This window comes from Carya illinoinensis, chromosome 14 (assembly GCF_018687715.1).
Source record: "Carya illinoinensis cultivar Pawnee chromosome 14, C.illinoinensisPawnee_v1, whole genome shotgun sequence".
In the NCBI taxonomy this organism is placed as follows: Eukaryota; Viridiplantae; Streptophyta; class Magnoliopsida; order Fagales; family Juglandaceae; genus Carya; species Carya illinoinensis.
In genome coordinates, this window is record NC_056765.1 from 9,177,627 (window position 1) to 9,197,272 (window position 19,646).

Here is a 19,646-nt window from a genome sequence, read left to right on the forward strand (position 1 = left end):
GAAAAAAATTTATTTAAATAAGAATATTTTAATAATTTTAAAAAATTTTAAAAATAAAATTACATATATCTGTATTGCAGTCTCTAAATAAAAACTGTAACAAACATTGCTTATTAAGGTTACATAGATAATGACACCTTGGTGCAATAGGCTTAAAATGAAACGAGAGCATAGGTAGTATTTTTCATTGAGATAAATATAATACTCAATGATCAAAACTTATGTTAGGAGAGAGAGAGAGAGAGAGAGAGAGAGAGAGAGAGAGAGAGAGAGAGAGAGAGAGAGAGAGAGAGAGAGAGAGAGAGAGAGAGAGAGAGAGAGAGAGAGAGTAATTTAAACAAGCTACTCTGTTGGTAATTTAAATCTGATTTAGTTCAACTCGATTCACACTCAATTCGTTTATTAAATAAATTATGACATACATGATTCATTTATCTCACTCACATATATTGTGACACACACACACATATAACTAATTATAAGTAGGAATTGTAATATTGTATTTATATATTTTAATATTTGACTATTACATAAAAATTGCAAATTTAATTCATTTAATTTATAATTTGATTTTCTTTTTATTTTTTTAAACTTAAAAAGAATAAGAAATTTTATAACATTCTCCAATCGAATCGAGTCAAGTTTGATTAAGTACCCGACTCAATTACAACTCTAGTTTCAAGCCAAGTTCTAGCCGAGTTTTCTATAAATCAAGTCGAGTTCGAGCCGAACATTAGAGCTCCACTCTCATATTAGTTGAGCTTGAGTTGAAACTATTTAATATTGGAGCCAAGTTAGGAGAATCTCAATTCAAATTACTTGAACTCAACTCAAATACGGTTCTACATAGAGATTTGGGATTGGAAATTATAGATCCTTACCATCTAATGCTGTAAAGTTGTATCAAGAAGATTTGTTTCATTCAAATGATATTATGAAGAGGATTGCGATAGCTACAAAAAAAATTACATAAAAATAATCTTTCAAACTGACATAATTTCATGTGATCTATTAGATATAAAGTATTTCTCTATTATGAAATGTAGGTTGGAAAAGGATAATAATAATAATAATAAATGTGTATTTTTGGTTCAATCTGTTGAGAAGAACATTTAAAGTAGGCAGAAACCAATGGATGAGTTTTGGTGTGGAGAGCCTAATAATTTATCATCATCATCATCACCATTATAAAACCAAATCTATTTAATCTCTCATCTAATACCAGATAACTGCAACTGTAAGAGCTACTTAAGGGAAAAAAAATCCTTGTCAAATGATGACAGGTAGACAGAAAACAAGGAGATAATAGTCAATAAACCGATAAAGTGGAAAGAGTACATGAAGCTTCTCGATCACTTGAAACAACTTCTGTTTATGAACACTTTTGATGCAAATAGTCACATATCTTGAATCAAAGCAAAGTACAATGCTGCACATAGAAAGCCATAACTGAAAAGTGTACGAGAATATTTGCAGCTTGACAAAAGAGGTCCCACAGGGATGACAAACAATGCAAAGTTGTCTAGTCAACCTGTTCTGAAACCTAAGAGACTCATTTTCTAAAAACGAGAAAATTACAAGCCTGATTTAATTGTTACTTTGTACAAGTATATAGTCCCTCCATAATATTTACTCATGCACGTATATCAAACTGAAAAAATCTTCCTCACTTTCTTCATCTTCCTTTGGCATATGGGACAAATACCAGCCTCTTCTGCAATCCTGCAGAGTATACATATTTGAACTTCTAAATTTCTACTTGATTTTGAAAAGTTGGAAATGGATGGAAACAATATCAACATTGATCATAGAAAGCATGCACACAGCAGTTTACATATATAGTATTGAAGGACACGATAATTTACCTAGTACTGCTTTGTAGATTCATTGAATATTGTTGGCAACTGTGATATGAAACTTTAAGCACTGGATGAACTCAAGTACTTTTCACTTAATTAAGGCTTATGGCTGCACTCAAATCAAGCCTAATCCCAGCGTTTTGGGGTTGGCTTTATGATTTTTTTCCTTTACTAACTGGGTTTGGCTAACAGAATTGTGCTGTTTCTAATAGGATCAAAATCCAAAGCCACAAGTTTTGCCATCAAGATTTCTTCAAATAGTGTGAGGTATATTTACCTTGTTCCACATGTAAAACAGGCAGTGCAGTGCCCACATGGAAGAAAGAAGCAGTTTTTGGGGGTATCGGCACAAATGACACAAAGATGCTGGGGATTGTTGACGTTATCCTTTTCTGTTATTTGCTCTCCTTCAATACCACTCACTGTGGGCTGGTCCTCCGAATTTTCCCCATCTTGTGAAATAGAATCACAAGATGAACCCCAACTTGAAATATCATCGTCTATATGCAAAAGTAATGGGGCTCGTTCAGGTCTCAGCTCCCCTGCTTGAAATCCTGTAACATTTTCATCTGTTGTTTGGAATATTTTGAAGAATCTGAAGGCGAGTAAGATTAGGACAGTCATTATACCTGCATGAAGGAAAGCAGTGAATATGCATATGAACATTCCCTCTTTGCTCTCATGAGAAGGATATTAATGCAAGCAAAATAACCTGATCCAACAAAATATGTGATCCACCTAGGTCCATAAGACAGTTTGACATACCAGCCATTATCAGCATCCTGAAAGAATGAGAATGTCACCAATTCACGTGCATGGAAGTTTTATGATTCTCATATAAACTGAAAAAGGAAGTCTTTTACCTCTTTAAGATGTGGAGAAGTTAAGACAGCAACATTTACTCCTAGAAGAACAAGCTTCAAACTACAAAAATGGCTACCCAGGGAGCACTTATAATATGCTTGAGTTGTGTTATAGAGGAAAGCGCTTATGGTCAACTTCAATTCTACCTGTACAATGCAGCATTCATAGCTGATAAATTATCTAACAGTCTGATGGTGTATGCATGTGCATATAAAGGATTATATCATAATCATTACTAAGGTGCTAATGAAAGAGAAAGAATCCATTGATCTTCTGAATTAAACTTCAGAAGGATTACCAGCAGCAGGTGGTGAGTTTCATTGGTGCAGTTTGCAGAATTTAACCCTGTCCCATATATGTCTTTTAAACAAAGAAGCAAAGACTGCACGGGGAATGTATTTGTTGCTTGGGAGTATATGCATGGGAAATCCCTCCAGGGAGTTTCAGATATATGGTTTTGAGGCCAAATATATATATTCTCCAAGTCATTGTGCAATATGCAAACTCCTTTTGGATGGATTATTGGCACGGCTCAAATTCTTAGAGAGACTCTTACCATTTTAGCCATATAAATCACGATGTTCACCATGCTAAACACGGTGGCCAGAATTTCTGATGACAAACCTGAAGCCTCCGATAAATGTACATGATGAAATAAATCACAAAGCTTCCCTGTTCTCTGCTTTCTTATGGCTGTATTTCCTTGTAATGCGGAAATTGTTCGACACCAGGATTGGCCAAATCTAGCTAGGCTTCAAGAAATATCAGGTCAAGAAAGGGTTTTAATTTTCCGCACTGTTATCAGTTGGCACAGATGGAAATGACCAAATCAGCTGAGGCAACTCAACGGGATGATACGGACTGAAGCAACAGTTAGTCCTTTTTACAAAGGAGAGACTGGGGGTGGGGCGACGAGGATTGAGGATCAACCTTTTCTCAGTATTCATCTTATCCTTGATATTAGTTTCTTTTGGTTATCAACTGGATGGGAGATTTTGTAATAAAGTTTCACAGGAATCTTTTCAGTACATTACATTCTTGTTTGGTCTCATCTTTCCATAAACTAACATTACAACGCACGTGCCCTGGACTACAATTCAATCTTGATAAATAAAAGAAATCATAGGCGCATACCTCAACCTCCTCAGAGTGCAAGTTCCCCACTGCAATGTAGTAGTTGGAGGACTCCGGAATCTTCAATTGGATCTTACCACTCCCTGTGATGTAGATGGGTTTTAAACATCTCACTTATACAAAGTGGGGAATAAAAACTTATATCAATGGAATTTACCATAAATGATATTCCAAGAAAAAGTTGTGTCATGATATGACGGGTCTTCTATCCACTCAACAAGGCTTTCTCTACCTGCAGATTTAGACAAGAATCAAGACAAGAGATACATGAGCTAAATAACATGATCTTATTTCTGTTGCACCTCTGACCTGTCCAAGAATCACTCAAGACGATATTTAAGTGATTCAGTAATTTGCCTACGTCCACTGGAGCCAAAATTCATTAAGTTTGTAAGAGATTAAAAACACTCAACAATTGCTCTCTCACATCCTCTATCACTCTCTTTTTGCCTACCATAATGTACACATATGAGCTCTCCTTTTATAGGAGACGCTCTACTGAATATTAGCCGTAATTAATAGCTAATGGTGAGCTACAACAGCTATAGTTAAAACTTCAACATATAGGACGGTGGTCGGTGCATGTGCATAGTAGCCTTTTAATCTCTACATTCACACTTAGGTGGCTATTTTCAACAATCATCCCCTCCACCCAAGTGTGCCATACCAGACTGCTTATAAACTGATTCATTCTTCAAATGAATGCACCTCATTCTTTCACATGAGAGACTTTAACTATCGAATGCGTTCTAAGGCTCCACTGTACCTGAGGGTGCTCAGTAGTGTACAATATTGATCAAGTCCAAACAGTGTTGGAATTTGATCCCTATGACGACTTTCATCAACATATATGTTGGATTATCTTCAATGTCAATCTTCTAAAATTTGATGTCCTATTCTTCTAATATTTCACGTATAAAGTGAAATCGAAAATCTATGTATTTTGTTTAAAAGTACTACACTTGGTTCTTGGCCAAATGAATTGCACTTTGACTGTCACAATAAACGGTAACTTCTAGCTACTTAAAGCCCAAGTCTGTTACCAATCCCTGTAATCAAATGGCTTCTTTCACAGCTTCGGTTATAGCCATGTATTCAGCCTCTGTGGATGATAGTGCAATTGTAAATTGCAAATTTGATTGTCAACTAACTGGTCCTCTAGCCATAGTGAACACATATTCACTTGTCGATCGACGTCTGTCAAGATCACCTACATAGTTTGAGTCAACATATCTAGTTACTAGACTATCTTCACTCTTCTCGAACTTCAAACTAATATCTACGGTCCCTAAAATATACCGTAGAATCCATTTCGCCACATGCTAATGGGCCTTTTCAGGATTATGCATATAGCGACTAACTAAGCTAACGGCCTGGGAGATATCAGATCGTATACACACCATGGCATACATTAAGCTTCTAACAATACTTGCATATGAGACATTCCTCATGTTGTCCTGCTCTTCATCATCTTTAGAAGACTGCAATGCACTAAGTTTGAAATATGGGACCATTGAAGTAATCACCGGCTTTGTCTTCTAGTCCATGTTGAAGCATTGCAGTATTCTCTTCAGATAGTGCTTTTGAGTAAGGTGAACTGTACTTTTCAACCTGTCTGTACTGATCTTCATCCCCAATATTCTTCATGCTTCTTCCAGATCTTTCATTTTAAACTCATGACTCAACTAAGTTTTTAAACGATTTATTTCCTCCTTACTTTTACATGCAATTAACATATCATCTACACATAAAAGCAAATAAATGAAGGATCTATTTGCAAGTTTTTTGAAATATACACAATGATTGTATTGGCAACGAGTGTATTTCAGGTCTATCATAAAGCAGTCAAAACGCTTGTACTATTTTCAAGGTGACTGCTTCAAGCCATAGAGGGACTTTTTCAAACTACAGACCCAATTTTCTTTTCCAGCTTCTTTAAAACCTTCTAGTTGAGACAGATAGATCTCCTCCTCCAGAGGTGGATCTCGAGTTAGCATAGCTTGATGTAAAAACAGCTTTCTTACATGGTAATCTAGAGGAGAAGATATCTGTCCCAACCAGAAGGTTTTAAAGAAGCTGGAAAAGAAAATTGAGTCTGCAGTCTGAAAAAGTCCCTCTATGGCTTGAAGTAGTCACCTTGGCAATGGTACAAGCGTTTCAACCGCTTTATGATAGACCTGAAATACACTCGTTACCAATACAATCACTGTGTATATTTCAGAAACTTACAAATGGATTTTTCATTTATTTGCTTTTATATGTAGATGATATGTTAATTCCATATAAAAGTAAGGAGGAGATAAATTGTTTAAAAACTCAGTTGAGTCATGAGTTTGAAATGAAAGATATAGAAGAAGTACGAAAAATATTAGGGATGGAGATCAGCAGAGACAGGGTGAAAGGTGCAATTCACCTTACTCAGAAGCAGTATCTGGAGAGAATATTGCAACGTTTCAACATGGACTCGAAGACGAAACCGGTGAGTACTCCTTGGCCCCATATTTCAAGCTCAGTTTGCTCAAGGTATACATAAGTGCAGACTCATGGACTCGAGCAAAAGAATAATCCTAGAGAGTTGAGATTGTGCAGTAAAGCATTTGTAAATCTCCTCTAAAGAAAATCCCTTGTAAGTTTTGTGGATGTAGACGATGCTGATGCATTTGAAGATGCATTTGGAGAAGTATCTGGACATCCATTTGAAGACGCACTTGCAAATACATTTGATAGCAGAAATCTCTCATGGCTAACAAGTATTCTAACAAAGGGGTGAAATCGTTTGAACGATGCAACAATTTGTAGCATCCTAATTTGGCACACTTGGGTGGAGGGGGTGATTGTTGGAAACCCATCACGTGTGAATTGTCCATGTGAACATGCAACCTTGCACCCACTAAGAGAAACTTTTCACTAGTCTTAAATGGCTGCAGCAGCCCCTCAACAGCCAATAATAGCTGCTCGAAATTTTCTCTTGTTTGTCAATAATGGTAGCTACGTTAGGTAGGCTTCTCCTATAAAAAGAGACATTTTGCAATGGTGTAAACCATCCTCACTAAGGTGAACAATCAAGAAGAGGCAAAAATTAAGGGATCCTCACTGAGGTTAGAGATCAAGGTAGAGGGCTATGGGCGAAATATAGGTTCTGGGAAAACCAGAACAGGCCTTTTGAGAGACGAAGAGCTTATTTATGAGTGTTAGTAATTTTGTACAAACATATTGAAAATACTAAGTTTTCGCCTCAGTGGATGTAAGCAAGTTGCCGAACCACTTAAATATTATCTCTATATCGTCTTGTGTGATTTTTGGACAGATTTGTTGAAAGTAGCCACCTAAGTATGAATGCAGAGATTAAAAGGCTGCTATGCACATGCACTATCCACCATCATATAGCACCGTCCACTGTCCTATATGTTAAAGTTTTAACTATAGCTACTGCAGCTTACCATTGGCCATTAATTACGACTAATATTCAATAAAGCTTCTCCAGTAAAAGAAGAGCTCATATGTATAAACTATGGGGGACAAATACAAAGAGATAGTGGATGAGAGAGAGGAATTATTGAGTGTTTGTAATTTCATACAAACATATTGAATTTGGTTTCAGTGGATGTAGGCAAGTTGTCAAGTCACTTAAATATTGTCTCATTATCGTCTGGTGTGATTCCTGGACAGACTAGAGATGCAATAATTGGTATCAGAGCTTTAGTTTGTGCTGTCCAAAAATCAAGTTGATCGAAATCAATTTTTGACAACTACAAGGTGTTTCTAGCGTCAAGACAAATCCATTGCCACAAACAGAATTTAAAACGGAAGTTGAAGGAGCTCACACGCACCTCGAGAAGTCAAAGAGGGAACCCACACGCCTCACTCGCAGCTAGAGGTTGATGAGTGAAGAGCACGCCCCCACGTGCACCCCGAAGCTGAAGATGCGTGAAAGACACATGTCACATGCTCCCATGCGCCCAAAAGGAGGAAGACGCATGAAAGACACACACGCTCACGCTCCCCCACGTGCCCTAGAAGGTCTCTACGTTTGTACTCCAAGCGCCCCCAGTCGCCCTGCTGCAGCGCGTCTGACGATAAGCATCGTTTGTTTTTCAGATCTTTGTTGGGCTTGATCTAAGCCATTTGGAGTCCGATTTCAACGATCAAATAGTATTTTCTAACTATTTGGATCATTATGGACTCATCCGTACGGTCAAAATTTTAAAATTTATTATCTAAATTTTTAAAATTCATATGGAAGGTTCTGAAAAATATAGGAGCTCTGGAAATGCCAGAACCTCTGGGCGTCGGTCCACAGTTTCAAATGCCAAGTTTGAAGTTGAGAAGTTCGATGGAACAAGCAATTTCGACATGTGGCAGTGCGAAATTATGGACGTTTTGATCCAACAAGAGTTAAATATTGCGTTAGAAGAAAAATCAAATAATATGGCTGAAAAGGATTGGAGGAAGCTTAATACCTAAGCTTGTAGTACAATTCGGTTATGCCTTACCAAAGATCAGAAGTACTTTGTCATGAGAGAGACAAATGCAAGAGAACTGAGAGTCGTTTGCACTTGAAGAAAAATCTCTTTAGATTCCAGTTTCGTGAAGGTATTTTTATGTTTGAACATTTCACTAGTTAGAATTAAATTCTTGCTGATTTATTAAATTTGGATGTTGAACTCCAAGATGAAGATAAGAGTTTACTATTATTAAATTCCTTGTCTGATACATATGAGCATTTAATTATTATACTACTGTATGGGAAGGAAAAAATTAGTTTTAACAATGTATCTAGTTCTTTAATTAGCAATGAGTATTGTAGAAAAGATAAGCAGGTACAGCCAGATACATCAAGTGAAGCATCAACAGTAAGAGGGAAATCACAGTCAAGGTATCTGTGAAAGAAGAAAGCAATTGAAAACTCAGGCCACATCATGTGGTTCATCAGTCGGAAGAAAACTTGCCAAAGACGAGTGTTCATTTTGTCACAACAAAGGACACTGGAAGAAGGATTGTCCCAAGCTGAAGGGACAACAGAAGAATTAACCAACCATAGCCAATGTCCCGAACATAGATGAAAATTTAGATTTTGTCTTGACAAGTTCATCATCCATTTGTCATTCCGATGAATAGATTATGGATTCCGGATGTACCTATCACATGTGTCCTAATCGGGATTGGTTTACTAATTTCACAAAAATTGAGGATGAAGCAGTACTTATGGGCAACGACAGTGCCTATAAGACTCAAGGAGTAGGAAGCACTCGGTTGAAACTACACGATGGTAGTGTCAAGACTCTGATAAAAGTTCGGTACGTTGCATTCTTCAAATGATTTTACCGCTTTGTTGGAATACTTGTTAGTCCTGAGAGATTTCTGCTATCAAATGCATCTACAAGTGCATCTTCAAATGGATGTTCAGGTGTCTCTCCAAATGCATATTCAAATATATCAGCATTGTTTACATTCACAAAACTTGTAAGGGATTTTCTTCAAAGAAGATTTACAAGTGCTTTAATGCACAATCTCAACTCTTTAGGATTATTCTTTCACTCATGTCCTTGAGTCTCCACTCATGTACACCTTGAGCAAACTGACCTTGAAATATGGGGCCATTGGAGTACTCACCGGCTTTGTCTTTGAGTTCATGTTAAAGCGTTGCAGTATTCTCTTCAGATGCTGCTTCTGAGTAAGGTGAATTGTATCTTTCACCTTGTTTCTGCTAATCTCCATCCATAATATTTTTCGTGCTTCTCCCAGATCTTTCATTTTAAACTCATGAATCAACTGAGTTTTTAAACGATTTATCTCCTCCTTGCTTTTACATGCAATTAACATGTCATCTACATATAAAAACAAATAAATAAGATCCGTTTGCAAGTTTTTTGAAATATATACAGTGATTGTATTGGCAACAAATGTATTTCAAGTATGTCATAAAGCGGTCGAAACGCTTGTACCATTGCCGATGTGATTGTTTCAAGCCATAGAGGGACTTTTTCAGACTGCAGACCTAATTTTCTTTTCCAGCTTCTTTAAAACCTTCTGGTTGAGACAAATAGAACTCCTCCACCAAAGGTGGATCTCGAATTAGTACAGTTCGATGTGAAGACAACTTTCTTACATGGTAATCTGGAGGAGGAGATCTATCTTCTTCAACCAGAAGGTTTTAAAGAAGCTGGAAAAGAAGATTCGGTTCGCAGTCTGAAGAAGTCCATCTATGGCTTGAAACAATCACCTTGACAATGGTACAAGCGTTTCGACCGCTTTATGACATACCTGAAATACATTTATTGCCAATACAATCACTGTGTATATTTCAAAAACTTACAAATGGATCTTTTATTTATTTGCTTTTATATGTAGATGGTATGTTAATTGCATGTAAAAGTAAGGAGGAGATAAATCGTTTAAAAACTCAGTTGAGTCATGAGTTTGAAATGAAAAATCTAGAAGAACCATGAAAAATACTAGGGATGGAGATCAGCAGAGACAGAGTGAAAGGTACAGTTCACCTTACTTAGAAGCAATATCTGAAGATAATACTACAACGTTTCAACATGGACTCAAATTCGAAGCTGGTGAGTACTTCAATGGCCCCATATTTCAAGTTCAGTTTGCTCAAGGTGCACATAAGTACGGACTCGAGAGAAAGAAGAATCCTACAGAGTTGAGATTGTGCATTAAAGCAATTGTAAATCTCATTTGAAGAAAATTCCTTGCAAGTTCTATGGATATAGACAATGCTGATACATTTGAAGATGCATTTGGAGAGACATTTGGACATCCAATTGAAGACACACTTGCAAATGCATTTGATAGCAAAAATCTCTCATAGTTAACAAGTATTCCAACAAAGGGGTGAAATCATTTGAAGGAGGTAACAATTTGTAGCATTATAGTTTGGCACACTTGGGTGGAGGGGGTTATTGTTGGAAACACCCCAAGTGTGAATTGCCCATATGAACATGTAGCCTTTCACCCACTAAGAGAAGCTTTCCACTAGTTCTAGATGGTTCCAACATCTATCCTTGACTGTTGAGGGGCTGTTGCAGCCATCTAGGACTAGTGAGAAGCTTCTATTGGTGGGTGGGAGGCTGCATGTCATGGGTAATTCACACTTAGGAGGTTTCCAGCAATCATTGCCTCCACCCATGTGTGCCAAACTAGTAGTGGCAAAATTTTATTTTGTCAAGGCAAAGTCTGAATTTTCATATATGTCCGTGACATTAGCTGTGGTGTATTGATTCTTCTATTGTCCCTTCAGCTTTGAATAATCCTTCTTCCAGTGTCCTTTGTTGCAACAAAAGGAACACTCGTCTTTGGCAAATTGCATCCTGACTAATGAACCATGTGATGTGGTCCAAGTTTTCGATTGAAAGCCTTTCTTCTTTCACGGATACCTTGACTGTGATTTCCCCCTTGCTGTTAATGCTTCACTTGATGTATCTAGTTGTACCTGCTTATCTTTTATACGGTACTCATTGCTAATTAAAGAACTAGATATATCGTCAAAACTGATTTTTTTCTTCCCATATAGTTGTGTAGTAATTAAATGCTCATATGTATCAGACAAGGAATTTAATAATATTAAAGCCTTATCTTCATCTTGGATTTTAACATCCAAGTTTAATAAATTAGCAAGAATTTGATTGTAACTATTGAGATATTCAGACATAGAAATACCTTCACAAAACTGGAATCCGAAGAGTTTTTTCTTCAAGTGCAAACGGCTCTTAATGCTTTTTTTCATGAACTTATATTTCAATTTCTGCCAAAATTTAATTGCATTTATCTCTCTCATACCAAAGTACTTCTAATCTTTGGTAAGGCATAACCGGATTGTACTACAAGCTTGGGTATTAAGCTTCTTCTAATCATTTTCAGCTATATCATCTGGTTTTTCTTTTAATGCAATATCCAACTCTTATTGGATCAAAACATCTATAACTTCGCATTGCCATATGCCAAAATTACTTGTTCCATCGAACTTCTCAATTTCAAACTTGACATTTAAAACTGTGGATCGATGCCCAGAGTTACTGGCATTTCCAAAATTCCTATCTCTTCCAGAACCTTCCATATGAATTTAGAAAATTTAGACAACAAATTTCAAAATTCTAACTATACAGATAAGTTCAAAATGATCCAAATAGTTGGAAAGTACAATTTGATCGTTGAAATCGGACTCCAAATGGCTTAGATCAAGCCCAACAAGGATCTAGAAAACAAACGGTGTTGATTGTCAGGTGCTTGAGATGCACACGCTACAACAGGGTGACTGGGGGCGTGTGGAGTACATGCACAGAGACCTTCTAGGACTCGTGGGGGAGTGTGAGCGCGTGTTTTTCACACGTCTTCCTCCTTCTAGGCGCATGGGGGGAGCGTGGCACGTGTCTTTCACACGTCTTCAGGTTTGGGGTGCGCGTTGGGGCGCGTGGGAGTGTGCCTTTCACTTGTCTTCAACCTCCAGCTGTGAGTGAGGCACGTGGGTTCACTCTCCGACTTCTCGATGTGCGTGTGAGCTCCTCTGAGCTTAGTTTTCGATTCCGTTTGCCTCAACGGATTCGTCTTGACGCGAGAAATACCCTAAAGTTATCAAAAGTTGATTTTGATCAACTTTATTTTTTGACAGTGCAAACCAAAACTCTGATACTAATTGTTGTACCTCTAACCTGTCCAAGAATTACACAAGATGATAATGAGACAATATTTAAGTGGTTCGGCAATTTGCCTACGTTCACTAGAGCCAAATTTAGTATTTTCAATATGTTTGTACAAAATTACAAACGCTCATAAATAAACTCTCTATCTCTCAAAAGGCCCTCTGTTCCAAGTTTCCCCATTACCTATATTTCGCCTACAGCCATCTGCCTTTATCTCTCACCTCAGTGAGGATGGTTTATACCATTGCAAAGTATCTCCTTTTATAGGAGAAGCCTATCTAACGTAGCCACCATTGTTGACAAACAAGTAGAAATTTCCAGCAACTATCCTTGACTGTTGAGGGGCTACTGCAGCCATCTAGAACTAGTGGGAAGCTTCTCTTAGCTGGTGGCAGGCTGCATGTTCACATGGGCAATTCACACTTAGGGGGTTTCCAACAATCACCCACTCCACCCAAGTGTGCCAAACTAGGATGATACAAATTGTTGCATCCTTCAAATGATTTCACCCCTTTGTTGGAATACTTGTTAGCTATGAGAGATTTCTGCTATCAAATGCATCTGCAAGTGTGTCTTCAAATGGATATCCAGCATTGTGCACTGCAAGAAATATGACATCATGTATTTCTTTAGTCACCATATTCACAGCATTATTCTCAGTTTTCTCTTGATTTTAACAGTCTCTTGTGGTCTGTCTTGCCACAATTCTTAGCGAGTTATGTGTTATCCAAATCTTGACTTGCCTCTGCCCTTATTCCTAGATTTTGACTAATCCAAGCTTCTGCCTTGATTATCAATATTCAGGACCAACAAACTCGAGATTTTGCCAGAATCTCTTCCGCGCACCTCTTCATCTAGGTTAAGATTTCTTACATTATGAAACTTCAATTTCGACTTCTTTGCAGAATTACTCATAGCCATTCTCATGACCTCCCAACTTTTTAACCACAATGCTAAATACTATTGGGCATCAAAAGTACCTTCTGCAAAAGTACCTTTTGCCTTTTTTTTAAAGTTGAACTGTTTCTTCATCTACACTTTGTTATTTGCAACTGGCTTTTCAAAGAAAGCCGCAATGAGATTCGTTGCGGTTCTCCTCTTAATAGCATTATACTTCATGAGTTGTATAACTGCCAAAACCTGCTGATATAATAAGTTAATCAGCATCGTCTAATGATCTGAAGTTTGTTCATCAAACTTCACGATTCTAATTGGCTTAAATCAAATCCAAAATAATTGAGTTCGGTTGAATTGGACTCCAACTGGCTGACATCAAGCCCAAAACAAATGAGTCTGGCACGACTCCAATTGGCTGAGATTAAGCCCAAAACATATGAGTCTTACACGACTCCAACTGGCTGTGAAAAATCTCAAATTCGTTAAATGTAACATCTATACTAATAATTACCTTTTTAGAATCTATGCACCAGAGTCTATACCATTTTACACCAGTACTAAAACCTAATAATTTTACTTTCTTGGCTCTAGAATCAAGCTTACTTTTTTTACCATTATAGTAAGTAGGACATCCAAAGACGTATAAAGAGTCATAATCAGTAACATATATACCTTTCCACATTTTAATGGGTCTCTTCCTGTCATTGGCAGCTGCGGGTAGTCAATTGATGAGGTGGCAGGCATATGTCACAGCTTCAGCTCAAATTTTTTTACTGAATCTAGCATCCAGTAACATACATCGCACTTACTCTAACAAAGTACAATTCATCCGTTCTGCCATATCGTTTTGTTGTGGTGTTCTTCGTACGGTGAAGTGTTTGAAAATTTCCTCTCCCCTGCATATTTCCATGAAGGGTTCTGAAGTGTACCCACCTCTATTATCGGATCTGAGTCGTTTGATTCTTCTACCGGTCTGAGTTTCAATCATTTTCTTCCAAACAATGAAGATGTTTAGCACTACATCTTTATTTTTCATAGTATACACCCACACACGATGAGAATAATCATCTACAAAAGTTACAAATCAATACTTACCTCACAAAGATGCATTTTTGGTAGGTTTCCCAACATCGAAATGTACATAGTTAAGTATCCCCTATGTATTATGTACAACGGTTCTAAACTTGATCTGCCTTTGCTTCCCTAATATACAATGCTCACAGAAAGACAATTTACCAGTCTTGGCACCTTTGAGTAAGCCTTGCTTCACTAGTATTTATAAAACTTATTCTCCAGCGTGTCGCATATGCATATGTCATAGACTGGTGATGTCAGCATCAGTCTCATCTAACTTTTCACAACATATGGAAGCTCTATTATCAACTATACTTTCTTGCAAGAAATACAAGTTTCCTCGCCTCTAACCCTTCATAGTCACCTGAACTCTCATTATTATTTTGAGAGTTCCGTTTTCAATAGTGATTATGAATCCCTTTGAATCCAAAGATCCAAGTGAGATGAGATTCTTCCGCAAGTCCGGAACATACCGAATTTCTGTCAGAGTCTTCATACTACCATCGTGCAATTTCAACTGAATGCTTCCTGTTTCCTGAGTCTTACAAGTACTGTCATTGCTCATAAGTACTGCTCCACCCTCAATCTTTGTGAAGTCAGTAAACCAGTCCCGATTGGGACACATGTGATAGGTACATCCAGAATCCATAATCTATTCATCGGAATGACAAATGGATGATGAATTTGTCAAGGCAAAATCTGAATCTTCATCTATGGCCGCAACATTGGCTGTGGTGGGTTGATTCTTCTGTTGTCCCTTCAGCTTAGGACAATCCTTCTTCCAGTGTCTTTTGTTGCGACAAAAGGAATACTCGTCTTTGGCAAGTTTTCTCCTGACTGATGAACCACGTGATGTGGCCCGAGTTTTCGATTGAAAACCTTTCTTCTTTCCCAGATACCTTGACTGTGATCTCATATCTCCCCCCTTGCTGTTAATACTTCACTTGATATATCTAGCTCTACCTGCTTATCTTTTCTGCGATACTCATTGCGAATTAAAGATACATCGTTAAAACTGATTTTTTCATTCATATACAGTAGTGAAGTAATTAAATGCTCATATGTATCAGACAAGGAATTTAATAATAGTAAAACTTTATCTTCATCTTGGATTTCAATATCTTGAAATCCAAGTTTAATAAATGAGCAAGAATTTGATTGTAACTATTGAAATATTCAAACATAAAAATACATTCACGAAACTGGAATCTGGAGAGCTTTTTCTTCAAGTGCAAATGGCTCTCAATGCTCTTCTTCATGGACTTATCTTCCAATTTTTGCCAAAGTTCCCTTGCATTTGTCTCTCTCATGACAAAGTACTTCTGTTTTTTGGTAAGACATAACCAGATTGTACTACAAGCTTAGGTATTAAGTTTCCTCCAATCATTTTCAGTCATATCATTTGATTTTTCTTCTAACGCAATATCCAACTCTTGTTGGATCAAAACGTCCATAATTTCGCACTGCCACATGCCGAAGATGCTTGTTCTATCGAATTTCTCAACTTCAAACTTGGCATTTGAAACTGTGGACCGACGCCCAGAGCTACTGGAATTTCCAGAGCTCCTATGAACCTTCCATATGAATTTAGAAAATTTAGATAATAAATTTCAAAATTTTAACTGTACGGATGAATCCGAAATGATCCAAATAGTTGAAAAGCACTATTTGATCTTTGAAATTGGACTCCAAATGTGCTGATCACTTGGCTCGTGAGATACAAGCGCTGCAGTAGGGCGTCTGGTGTGCGCTTGGGGCTCTAGCTTACACGCGCCGAGACCTTCTAGGGCGTGTGGGAGCGTGGCTTTCACGCGTCTTCAACCTCTGAGGAGCGTGGGAGAGCGTGGCGCGTGCTCTTCAGTCGTTTTCAACCTCCAGCTGCTTATGAGGCGCATGAGTTCACGCTCCAATCTTCTACCGATGCATGCGGACTTCTCTGACCTCCGTTTTCGATTCCGTTTGCGACAACGGATTCGTCTTGACGTGAGAAACACCCTGGAGTTGTCAAAAGTTGATTTCGATCAACTTGATTTTTGGACAGCGCAAGCCAAAGCTCTTATACCAATTATTGCCTCTAGCCTGTCCAATAATCACTCAAGACGTTATTTAAGTGGTTCAACAATTTGTGTACGTCCACTAGAGCCAAAATTCACTAAGTTTGTAAGAGATTACAAACACTCAACAATTGCTCTCTCAAGTCCTCTATCTCTTTGTTTTCGCCCACCATAGTTTACACATATGACCTCTCCTTTTATAGGAGAAGCTCTACTGAATATTAGCCATAATTAATGGCTAATGGTAAGTTGTAGCAGCTATAGTTGAAACTTCAACATATAGGACGGTGGACGGTGCTATAGGACGGTGGATGGTGCATGTGCATATCAGCTTTTTAATCTCTGCATTCACACTTAGGTGGCTATTTTCAACAGTTTCTGTTTAGCTCTATATTCAATTAAGAGTCAGAAATAAAGCCAAAGCTTGATTGATCATCTCACTGCAGACTATTTCCAGCTTATCGTGTATTTATCAAAATACAGTTAGTTGATATTCCACTTATGAACTACTTGGATCCAATCCCCTTTGTAACTATCAATACAAAGTTATCTGATACTCCACTTACAAAACAATGCTATTATCTCGAGCAATTGCTATATAGCACAGGAATGAACTAGATGCAATGATAGATCCAGAATGTGGCTCTTCAAACTGAATAAATTCTAAGCTGTCCCTGAACTAATTTTCCCATTATTCTACCTATTTGATTTTAAACAATCATAGATTCTCGATGCCATTTAAGAGTCTACTGACTTTAAACTGGTATCTAAATCCAAGTTAATATTCCATTCTAAACAGACAAATGTAACAATACCATCAAATTTAATGATGAAGAAGTTGGAATTTGGAAAATACCTTGTGCAATCACAAGGGATAAAGGTGAGGGAGTTGGAGATTTTACATTGTATGAGATATCCACTCTAGATCCTTTGTTTAGGAAGTATATCCACTCCTACAACATGAGAAGTCCAAATTTACCCAATAAATCGAAACATCTAGAATGCTCTAGGTGATGTACAGCTCATTCATATCTATTACCATCAAGTAGAAAAAAGGAATGTGAGCAAATCCTTGAGATTCCAACAACATAAATGCAGAGAAAAAAGATCAACAATAGCAGGAAATGTGCCTTGTGGAAATTGGCGGGTACAAATGCATTATGTGTTTCATTCCAGGTGGTCTCGACATCCAGGGGTGGAGGTTTAGAAAACCCGTATAACGCTGGCCCTGGTTTTTGCTCATTGACTTCCTCTGCCTGTTTGTAAACAAAATGAGATTATTGCATAGAGACAACCGCAGCAGAAGCAAGAAAAAAAATGTGAATGCAGTAGAAATGCAACATAGTATCTTAATCTTATCCAAAAAGTGAAAGCAAACTACCTTAATAGACTGCACAAAGAATGGGTTAGCTTGTATTAAGCGTGAGCAATTTGGTCCCAATTGCGTATTCACAGCTCCATAAAAACCAAGAATCATAGTCATGGATGCTGCTGACGAGGAATACGAAAACCAAAATCAAACCACATCATTAAGATTAAAGTCATGAGCAAATGAATTGATCAAGTAATATGCGACAGAAATATTCAAAAGTTAATGTTCTGCATGGTTTCCTAGAATTGTAGATAAACCAATAATATCATCGAATCTTATATATAAGGCCACTTTTTTACTAATACAAGCAGATTACAACATCCGCTCTTGTACACCAATACAACTACGTATTCATACACTTTGTGTTCATACACTTCGAATATTTTTGCAGGCAAAAACCCTTCTCTCAGCACTTCATATTCATACCCTCATTTTCTCTCTAGGCAACCAACGTGAGGTCCATTTTACTCTTGGAGACAGTATAGGAAAGCGAGAAAGAAAACGAAAAAGAAAATTCCAACCATTGAAGCATTCATAATTTGCTTAGCTAGCTAGCATACCCAACTACTAAGCATTTTACTTTCACTTTCCCGTTCTTCTAGTGTAAGAGAAAATCAAAAATTCAAACAAAAAAAAAAAAAAGAGTAAAACAGAACAAAATAAAAGGGGGAATTTTTCTTTTCTAAAAAAACGAAAGCGTGAATGAGGATGAAACTGACCGAGGAACCAAAACGTGACGAGCAGAACAAGGTAAGACCACAAAGTCTCTTTCATCTCCGTAGACGCCACATCAGATATCAATATGTTCAGGTGGTAGGGAAAATTAGAAGGCTGTTGTTGTCGCCATTGTTGGTGACGGTTGAGAAGGACATGGTGGTGGTGGTAGTGGTGATGATGGAGATTGTCTCCATTCTCGAGCCGTTCATTTTCGACTGCTACTTCTTCTTCTTGAAGCTGAGAAGTAGACGGCGAAGAAGAAGATGGACCATCGGTAGAAGTTGTAGCATAAGATGAAGAAGGCGCAGGCCCACCTTGGCCACCATGTTCTGGTTCTTCCATAGCGAAAACACTAGGTTTCGTAAATGTTGTCTAAGAACCAGCCTGAAAAGCAGACAAGTAATATATAATAATAGATAGAGGAATACAACTCCGATCAAAGAAATAAGAAAAGCTTAAACTTTTGGAATGAAGGAGCAATTGGAAATTCTCTCGCGTATTCTTCTTCTTTTCTCGGAATGGTAGTTGGGTGACCGTTAGTTGAATGCCTCTCAAATTGATAAATGCTCTGGCGGCTCTGCAACAAAGAAATAAAGAAAGTGATGTGATTAGCACTTTTGGCCCTTTGGGTACTTCTTGATTTTACATTGAAGTGATTAATTAAAATAATTATTTTATATTTAAAAATAAAATAATTAATTATATTAATAAAATATATAAAATTTATTACATATAAAATTTTTATTTTTGCAGTGATCCTGGACAAAATTGGAAGTGCCATGTAAGCATATGAAAGTTCTATAATGATAGCATATGAAAGTTCTATATCTATCATTCTTCTTAATTAATCATGGGCTTCTTCTATCTAAAAAAAATTTCTATTCATCATCTTTATTAGGATTGTGCATTTAGATCCAGATATGGATTCAGCTTTTTAAAACCAGACGGATATCCGTCTGTATAAATCTAGTAAAAACACGGGCGGGTATCAGATTTGATATCGGATACCCAGATTTTAACCGAA

The 19,646-nt window shown here is 37.4% G+C and overlaps 1 protein-coding gene across 5 annotated transcripts; it reads right to left on the reverse strand.

The window, feature by feature from the left end:
- Positions 1 to 1,335: 1,335 nt before the first annotated feature.
- LOC122294461 (E3 ubiquitin-protein ligase APD2-like) lies at positions 1,336 to 19,181 on the reverse strand. Of its 5 annotated transcripts, none has more exons than XM_043103215.1 (10): positions 18,625 to 19,176; positions 17,915 to 18,021; positions 17,664 to 17,789; positions 17,390 to 17,486; positions 4,015 to 4,089; positions 3,858 to 3,940; positions 2,723 to 2,869; positions 2,572 to 2,641; positions 2,137 to 2,401; positions 1,336 to 1,722 (listed from the first exon to the last, which is right to left on the reverse strand). In XM_043103215.1, exons 1-10 carry the CDS (start codon positions 18,962 to 18,964, stop codon positions 1,647 to 1,649), a joined length of 1,386 nt encoding a protein of 461 aa, XP_042959149.1. In that variant the 5' UTR covers positions 18,965 to 19,176; the 3' UTR covers positions 1,336 to 1,646. The 5 variants fall into 5 exon arrangements, with proteins under 5 accessions (XP_042959149.1, XP_042959148.1, XP_042959147.1 ...); XM_043103214.1 differs by having other exon boundaries at positions 2,137 to 2,413; positions 18,625 to 19,175; XM_043103213.1 differs by having other exon boundaries at positions 2,137 to 2,488; positions 18,625 to 19,172.
- Between the last annotated feature and the right edge of the window lie 465 nt (positions 19,182 to 19,646).

Bases quoted from the DNA above. Each gene is read 5' to 3' on its own strand.
- LOC122294461 (XM_043103213.1), bottom strand. From the start codon at position 18,964: ATGGAAGAACCAGAACATGGTGGCCAAGGTGGGCCTGCGCCTTCTTCA. The intron at 4,090-17,389 runs GTATTTTCCAAA...CTAAATCTGCAG, and splicing joins ATCCCTTGTGATTGCACAAG to GTAGAGAAAGCCTTGTTGAG. The intron at 2,489-2,571 runs GTTATTTTGCTT...TCCTTCATGCAG, and splicing joins CACATATTTTGTTGGATCAG to GTATAATGACTGTCCTAATC.